This window comes from Cygnus olor, chromosome 19 (genome assembly GCF_009769625.2).
Source record: "Cygnus olor isolate bCygOlo1 chromosome 19, bCygOlo1.pri.v2, whole genome shotgun sequence".
NCBI classification, from domain to species: Eukaryota; Metazoa; Chordata; class Aves; order Anseriformes; family Anatidae; genus Cygnus; species Cygnus olor.
The window spans coordinates 6,019,237-6,027,950 of record NC_049187.1 but is presented as its reverse complement, the minus strand read 5'-3'; the positions used below and the strand labels follow the sequence as shown (position 1 = coordinate 6,027,950).

Here is an 8,714-nt window from a genome sequence, read left to right as displayed (position 1 = left end):
CTCCTGCCTCGGTGTCTGGTGTGGGTTCAGGGCTGCTCCAGCCGTGTGACTGCAGCTCGTAGGGACAAGCAGCGCTGTCCCAGGGGCAGAGGGATGCAGGGCAGGTGGGAGCTGTGCCACGCTGTTATCCTAGTCCTGGAAGCTGGGTGTAAAAGCAAAGCAAAGCTCCTAATCCTTCCTGAAACTCTCAACGTGCCTTAAGCTTGTTAATGTCTTTCACTCCCTTTCCAGATGACACATCTGAGTTGTACTACAGATTCATGAATTTTAAGAAACAACAGCTCCTCCTTAACCTGAAGCAAAAACAGAGCAGCAGTGTGACTTCAGCTGCTGAGAGACTGCAAACGCTATTCTAACTCTAAGAGCCCTTTTTGTTGTTATGGAAACTAGATCGGCTGCTAGTTTAAAATCCTAAAGCCTCGTCCCTAGCACCCAGCTTGGAAAGGAGGGATGGAAGGAACTCCTGGGAAAAGAAGCTGTTAAAATGCTCTGTAATGTAGCAATAGCTCCGGTTTTTACAACTACCAATCTCAAATGGAGTTAATAGAGAATCAACTTCTGCTGCCATTTCAGTGAACTCTACCATAGCAATGATTAGCTTCTGCAGATCTGTACCTGCCCCTTCCCCTCCCACTGTGTGTACCTCTCCCCCAGTACGGTGGCATCCCTGTTACCCCTCTCCTTGATACATTACAGAAAGAGAAATAACAGCTTTAGCAAAACCAGCAGCGGCGCTTAATGATGCAGAAAATGTTATCTCTTCCCTCAGAACAGCCAGGAAGTCTGCCCAGCACCAGCACTCCTTTTCCCCAGCGGTAGAGAAAGCAAAAGAAATCTAGTGCTGCTTCTAAGGGGTTTGGCAGTAACAGGCTCTCTGATAAGGATTACACTCCTGTGCTGCGTATCTGCAGGTGCACGGTCTGCTTAATGCTGTTCCCTGCCCCGCTGGGGCTGAGGGGCAGGTAAAGGTGCAGTTCAGGACGAAACGCTTCTGTCTAAAGTAAAGGTATAGCTCTAAAATGTACGTGTAACCAACAGCAGCAGCTATTGTTTCCTGTTTGGCACAGAGGACTTCTGCCTAGCACCAGAAACTCTCAGTCTAACACTTGAGTAACTACCTGATAGCGTGCATTACTTGTCCCGAAATTCTCATTCTGTCCATTCCTGTTGCACACTAATAAAGCGATTAGCATAGCGCGTGTGTAACTGAAAGCTACAACAAAAGGAAAGATACCTTCCTACCAGAGCTGGTGAGTAACAGCCCTGAATATTACTGAACTTGCTTAGGGATACTGAAGTCTGGCTCTGCTTCCTGTCCCCACATTTCTATTTTCTCTAAAATTCACCTTCACATCTCCGTGTCTGCACTCACAGCTCTCCTGTGGCACAAAGTGTTACCTGTTACACGTAACCCCAGTCACACACAGCACCTGCAGAGCACGGCCATCCCACGATCAGACTACTGCCACAGCATGCCCCTCCCTGTCAGAGCAGCTCACCTGAGTTTTGGGGAGGTAATCAAGCCCCTCTCCCTTCTAAGACCACTTTACTCCAGCCAGTTAGTTCAAATCTCTCCAAAGCCTCCAGGGCAAGTAAAACTAGATCAAACAAGTGTGACAGAATTTCACCATCACTTAAAAGCTTACAAGGAAAACAGAACAACCCTCAAAGCAACATCATCCAATTTTCTCACCCTGGTCTCTTAAAACCATCAAAATTAAAAAGGTTCTGACTGGTGAAGCAATCAAGTGTCTCTTTAGGAAAGAACTAGTAGATTAGTAGCTCACAGCTACATTCAAATTTAATTTCGTACCTCAGAAAAGTCTGTCTAAATTTCAGGCTTTATTTTAAGCAGCAGTCACTGACCTTCTCATCCGGTCTCCATCACACGCTGAGCCTCAGAACCTTAAGGAGTTTGAGGGAGAGACACGACAGCACGATAGAACTTCGCTGTAAACACCTCGAAGTCTTTCTTCTAGCTGGAACCTGCACCCTCCCCAGCTGCTGCAACAGATGTCAGCCCCTTGGAGCTATGCTCAGAGCAACCTGTGCTCACGGTCCACACCGTGTGCAGCAGCATCAGGCCTGAGGAGTACTGCGTAGCCATGCTCGTTTAAAACCTCCTGTGAGCTCCCCAACGGGAGAGTAAAGAAGGAGTGGGTGTGGGAAAGCCAAAGGAATCAACCTTGGATTATAAACTCTTCAAATGGTGTCTGGATTGTCACTCACAAGCCACAACTCACCACTGTTAGCTGGTACTTGACTGACGCAGTAGAACTTCTAGCCAGAAGAGGCAGAGACTGGTGCTGCAGGCTGTTACACCCAGTACAAAACCATGAATCCAGCTGCTGTCTATAAAGGTTTTAATATCAGTATAAATAGGGCACAGTTACAAAAAATTGCAAGACTGGAGCAATGGAATTTTGACTTAAAAACCTTGAGTGAGGCCTTGCTCTTCAGAAACACACACAACACACAGACTGCAGGGTGGAGGGGAGGCGTGAGCACACATACACCATCTTGCCTTGAACCATTCAGTACAAAAATAGGAGTAGAAAGATGGTCTCTGAATTGCTGGCTGATCCCTAGGTTGTGCCTTAACTGGACTCTGACTGTGAGGGAGAGGCAGATTGCACCTTGTGTTAAGAGCAGAGTTAATGCCCAGAGGGAAGTCTGTCCCCTCTCTCCATCCAGCCCCAGCTGCCCCAGCTGGGAGGTACAAGCTATAAAAATAAAGGTTTTGACTGTTCAGCACTTGTACCTGGGCCAGGACGCTCTAGCAGGTGGAGCGCGGGCTGCTCACTCTGAGGAGCCCCTCCCAGCTCTCCTTACATTCACTCTGCTTCTGCACCGCAAGAGTTCAACGGGATCTCGCTGCTGCTGTTACAGCTCGGTTCACAACGCTGCCCGGACCAGGCCTCCCTCCCGCCCCAGTCCTCGTTACAAGCTCTGCCAACGGTGATGCCTTCTGTGGTGGACATGAATCGTTCTGGTGCAAGTCCTGCAAAGGGAGGCGGCGGCAGAATCGAATCTATCTCTGCACGTGCCGGACAAAGGCCTGCACGAGCTGAAACAAAGGCTCCTGCCCCTCAGGACCCAGCTTGGAGGCAGACTTTCCCTGGGGAGAGGGAAGGACGCCGCTGGCAGGTGAAGAGGGACCACCACGGCGGAAGTAACGAGACAGGCTGGAAAGCAGGGTACTCTGAAATCAGAAGCACGCAACGAGTTAGGTTCTTCCAAGCACACATCCCTCTCCCTCCCCAAACAAGGTGGCACAGGAACAGCCACCACCGCCTGCAGCCTCAGATACCTAAGGCTGTCGGCTCACGCAGGAGAACGGCTGTCCTGGGCAGCCACGGACAAACAACCTCTTCCCACAAGACAACTCACAGTGAACAGTGAGAAAGGACGGTACAAACTGCTCACCAGCTCAGAGCTGAGCTCCTGTTTCATTCGCTGCTTATCACGGGGATGCACAGCTGGGTCTCTCAAGTACCGCACGGCCTGGGAGATGAGCAGGTAGAAACAGTTTTCCATTGTAAACATGAGCAGAGACCTGTGCAAGGAAATGCAGATCAGCAGGAGCCAGACATTCTAGGTTCACCCTTAGAAAGACTTCACCCACAGAGTACATCTGACAGAACGCTGCTGCAGCTCCGATTTTGCTCAGGCAGTGATAGCCAAAAGCTATGGCCTAGAGTAGAAATCCCGTGGCCACAGGGAACTCTTGACTCAAATGTACTGGCAAAAAAGCTTTAAGCAACTCTACCTGCATCTTCAGTGGCAGACTTAAAATGGGATGGCTTCACACAGCCTCCTCAAAACATCCCTCCTTGCTTTGGACAGTCTCTGATGGGCTACCTGAACTCCTCTGACTCAGAATGAGAAGCTCTGAAGATACGCCAACACGTCTAAATCTCAGTTCTGATCTGAGGAGCACTGGGTTCTGCTCCTCAGCCATGACTAAATAAAAGAGCTAGAAACTTACTTGAGGGTTTTGGTTCCCTCTTGCATATTCAACCCTGCAGCTTGAGGGAAAGGTTCCTTCTTCTTATCCAGCTGAGAGGAAAAAACAACATCAGAGACAGCAGATACAAGGGAATAAATACTCCCACACTTCAAAATATTACTTGAACAAGTTCTCTGAGGTTACTGCAACAACTGTGATTTCCCAAACAGAGAAATGGCAAGTACCTCTCCCAGCATGTTCAGGGCCACATTGACTGTGGCAAGGAGGGTCCCAAAGGAAGGTGCGACGTCTGAATCAAAAGCTGGTGTGGTGAAACTCAAAACAAAGAGCACATTGTACTCAGCAAGGTCCAGTGACTGTGGAGAAAAGGAAAGAGGAGTGAATGACCCTTGAGGCCGTGAGTATGCTACTGTCATGGTAACAGGAATATTTTGTCCCTGTATCATACTTTTTGTATGAAGAACTTAAAGCACTGAGGTCCCTTCCCCAATCTCAAGTGTGCAGCCAGAACAGCAGAGTGCTCTGCAGAGTGCTGCACACGCAGACGGTACAGCTCTGCTCACATGCATGAGCAGAGCCATACAGCTCCCAGACTGTGTAGCTGTGGAGTCTGCCACTCGGTGGCAAGCTAAAGTAATGACTGCTTCCTGGCTGTTTACAAAAGCCCAGGTAAATGTAACCTGCAGGCAGCACAAAAAGGAAAAGGAAGTAACTATCCAGAAGAAAGCAGCAGGACACTGCCAGATTCAAGGATCACACCTTGCTTGTCTGCACTTGGCGACCAGCCGTAGGTCACACCTGCACAGGAGGAGAACAAGAGGCGACCTTTGCTGAAGACTGACACACTGAGCACACAAACCCAGCTGGGTTACGGGGCTGCTGCACTAAGGCTGTGTGTCCACAACGTTGTGCAAGTCACACCAAAGCTCAGCCAAGCTTTTTTTTCCAGACCAGTGCCTGATAACTAAGGGGAGTTCCTTGTGCCCCGCCTTCCTGCTTTGTGCAGCAGGACAGCAGACAGATGTAGAGCGAGGTCACTTGCTCAAGCAGGACAGGCTGTGCCTCACTTCACAGACCCAAAATATCACTTGGGATGCTGGAAGCTTCCCCACCCAGGTAGCGGCATCTCTCCTCTTTCCCTACCTGATCAAGGAGTATCTGGCAGACGTCAGGGGTGAAATGGCGCAGGGCAGCAAGAGATTTGCTGAGGATCTTCAAGAGGCTGTACTGCACCATAAGCAGTGCCTTCTGCTCCGCTGCCTCTGACTCAGGGCTGGGATGTTTGGAAGAGGCTTGGGGATTACGCTGCACTCGTGGAGTCACGCTCGATGGAAGGGAGTCACCATTTTTTGTCTGTAGAGAGAGAAAAAACTTTGTCTTGGATACAGGCATGATTGTTTTGCACTAAGACCGATGCTTTCAGGGAAAAATATGCTACAAACAAAAGGAATGAGAAAATAAGGCACCCAAATTCTGTCATCTGCTAGAAGCATGAGAATCTGCACTTAGTGTGCATCGGGGGGAGGCACACAATTCTACAGGGGCTGCTGCAGAGGCTGTTCAGATCTCACATTCTGGGAAAAGAACCCCTAATCATCACACACCAAGCCTTAGCCATGCTGAAACAGCACAGCAGTAGCAATCCATTACCTCCACCTCATATTCAACAAAGAATTCTCCAAGAAAAGAGCTCTATCTCTTAACCAAATTAAACCACATCAAGGACACCACATCAGTAGTGTCTTAATTAATGGGCCTACAGAACACTACAGCAATGCAGCTTTCTTGCTGCAGTGTAGGCAGCTCTAAAATGATAACAGCACCACTCAGGCATTGGCTGCTGTTTCTTAAGAACTGGCTTTACACAATCTAGAGTTTGTAAAGTCTGGACTATCATTCGAAGATTTTTTGCTATGTTATGATGCAAATCCTAGCTATTGATGATTGTTAGTAATCATCGCTGGGAACAGAGCCTAGATATTGAATATTTGTCATTTAACAGGGAGCATAGGTGCACAACACTCCTAACTTGGTTTAGGATCCCCATCTCACCTGCAGGTAATGCTGGAGCATTTTGCGGCTGTGCAGGAGGGAGGTACAGGCCTGACATAGGTAACACAGATTCACCTGAAATAAATAAGATGAGGGAGAAACCTCATTAAAGAACAAATCCCATCCTTTCATTGCCATTGGTGGAAGCCAGAAAAGCCAGCTAAACAGAACAGTGTGACCATAAAAAGTCATGCAGTCTCTAGGTTTCCCAGTATTTTCTCTGAGTCACCTGGCACTGGGAACCGAGAGTCAGATGTAGAATTCCCCCAGGTCACTTTTCCAAGCTACCATCTCTCTGTCCCCAGCACTCATCTTTTTATTTATCAAATGTTAGGTAAGGACCTAACACTTGTCCTTGCTCAATTCGGGACAAGGTAGAGGTCTTCACGTTACAGAACAGACATTTAAATGACCTCAGTGATAACTCCTACTAAGAGAGCAGTAATAAAAAGGTAAAAAAGCAGTAATAAAAAGGTAATAAAGTGCCACTTTCTCTTACCACATCCAACTTCCTGCACTCCAACACTGTATATTATCTACAGCAGTATCCTAACTCATACCTGCATGTCCCTCATAAGCTGTGGCAGGTGGAAATGCCACTCCTTTGTGAAGTTTGAGAGCTGGAGAATGAAGCCAACAGTGTGATCAGCCTCTTCTAGACAGGCCAAACTCTGTACGGTCCGTACTGCATTCAGGCACTGGAAAGGACAGAGAAGTACATCAGGGCAGTGACAGCTAAAGCAGGGAGTCCATTCCCTCCTCTAGAATAGAAAAACTGAAGATGCAGAGATCTGCCCTTAAGGACAGAGAATGCTTTCACGAAAGCAGTCACACAGCATATGGGTCAGAGACTCAGAGCACTTTATATTCTTATCCAAAGGTCAATGCATTCCAAAAACTGTGCTGCCATATGAGAAGACAGTTATTTGTCTAGGGAGCCTGCTTCTGAACAGGTAACTCACCACCTATGTACAAACAGCACCCGGCACAATGCACCCAGTGCAGCTATTTCAGTACTGCAGGACACGAGTGCTTGCCAGCCTGAATGGCAACTGAACTCTGACTAAAGCATTTTCATTACTTGACCAAGGCTCTCACTCTCTTCTTTTCAGAGCAGAGAGTCACAAAGTGAGTTTGCATCAAACCGTCAATTCTGCTACTGTGTTGAGTGGGTGTATTCAACACCTGTAGCAAAGTTATAGTATTCCTAAGAGTGAACAGTACAAACAGATGGTGACTGCCCAGCTCTAACAACCATCAGAACAACCATCCCTTGCCTCACTGTACGGCTTGCAGGCTTCCTGCCTTCTCCCACTATTTAATTATTTCTACTGTAAATCTTTCTGAGACAGGAGCAATGTCTTTTCAATGCTTCTACAGTTTCTGACACATTTCCACTGCTATTGCAACAGAGAAGCCAAGTGAGCCATCACAGAGGAAGTACGTGACATACCTGAAGGATCCTCTCCTGATGGACACCAACGAAGTCCATTGCCTCCGTCAGGAAGTTGTATCTCAGCGTCTTAAGAAGGCGCTCCATCAAGGACATGGAGAGACGATAAACACCAGGCCAAGAGGGAGCATCCAAAGACTTTCGAGATGAAGCAGATGTCTGAACAAAACAGATGTAAAAACAAATGACTTATTTACACTGCTGCCCAGCGTGGCACATTCCACAGCCCCTTCCCTTCATTTTGGAAGCCTCCACGTTCTAGGGGAGCTGCTGTCCTCCCACACCCTGAGGGCTCCTCCGCAGCCAGTCTACAAGGCAGAGCAGGGCAAGCTCTCCTGGCACATTCCCACAAGCTCTTCTGGCACATCTCTACCCAGAAGCACCCACCTGAATGGCTCCATTACTGCTGAGCTGGTACACGCTCAGGAGGGGCAGGCAGACACTCTGTGTGACACCAGCTCCAGCCACTGCTGCTGCTCCCTACAAGGCACAGAACAAACCACCATTAAGATCTGTATGCATCTCCCCTAAGAAGTACTACAAACTCTCTTTCTGTATCATCTAATTTGGTAAACACCTAATCTTTGAGAAGAGATGGCTTTGGAATTATTTTGCTTTTACCTTAAATCCTCCAGAAAGTTGAAATTGTAATAGATAAATAACATTTTATTGCAAATAATGAGAAACTAGGTTCCAACACTTAATACTGCTTTGAATAGCTGGGATAATTTGCATTGCAAAAGAATACGTTCAGTGAAAGTGCCTGCTCTAAATTACAGGTCTGCTGTGGCTGGCTCAGCTCGTCCATCCAAGACGTATCACTATCTAGAACAAGGCAAACTAAGCAGGCATACAAACAGGACCTACTGCTTGCCAGCCTCTAAAAATCCCTGTAACTACAGAACGTTGTTCAGCTGCAGCGCAGACAGAATAACAAGATATATGGCTGCAATTAAAGATGTATAGCTCTGTGCTTTCATTTCTCAGCATCTCTCACCTGTTGCGTCCTTGCTAAAGTCAGCAGTAAATGTAATGAGGCCTCTGTGAAGTGAAGGTTTTGCTTAACTCTCAGACTGATCTCCAAAGCAGCAAAAACAGTAGGAAGTACAGGGACTTTCCTAGTAATCTGTAGCCAGTAGTCTCCATCTTCATCAACTTCACAGAGCTCTTTCGCCAGATGCAGGCCCAAAACACATACCTGGAAAGGAGAACAAGGTAGAGGCTTGACATATATACCAA

General features: G+C 47.6%; 1 protein-coding gene across 2 annotated transcripts in view; it reads right to left on the bottom strand.

The window, feature by feature from the left end:
• Positions 1–2,346: 2,346 nt before the first annotated feature.
• NUP188 (nucleoporin 188) overlaps positions 2,347–8,714 on the bottom strand; it is a 30,639-nt gene continuing 24,271 nt past the window's right edge. For both annotated transcript variants that reach the window (XM_040531109.1, XM_040531110.1), the window contains exons 36-45: positions 8,473–8,673; positions 7,863–7,955; positions 7,476–7,634; positions 6,583–6,720; positions 6,023–6,097; positions 5,114–5,323; positions 4,195–4,326; positions 3,989–4,059; positions 3,427–3,556; positions 2,347–3,202 (exon numbers count right to left, since the gene is read on the bottom strand). In XM_040531109.1, coding sequence (XP_040387043.1) covers positions 3,032–3,202; positions 3,427–3,556; positions 3,989–4,059; positions 4,195–4,326; positions 5,114–5,323; positions 6,023–6,097; positions 6,583–6,720; positions 7,476–7,634; positions 7,863–7,955; positions 8,473–8,673 — 1,380 coding nt within the window. In that variant the 3' untranslated portion in view covers positions 2,347–3,031. The remainder of the gene's footprint in view (positions 3,203–3,426; positions 3,557–3,988; positions 4,060–4,194; positions 4,327–5,113; positions 5,324–6,022; positions 6,098–6,582; positions 6,721–7,475; positions 7,635–7,862; positions 7,956–8,472; positions 8,674–8,714) is intronic.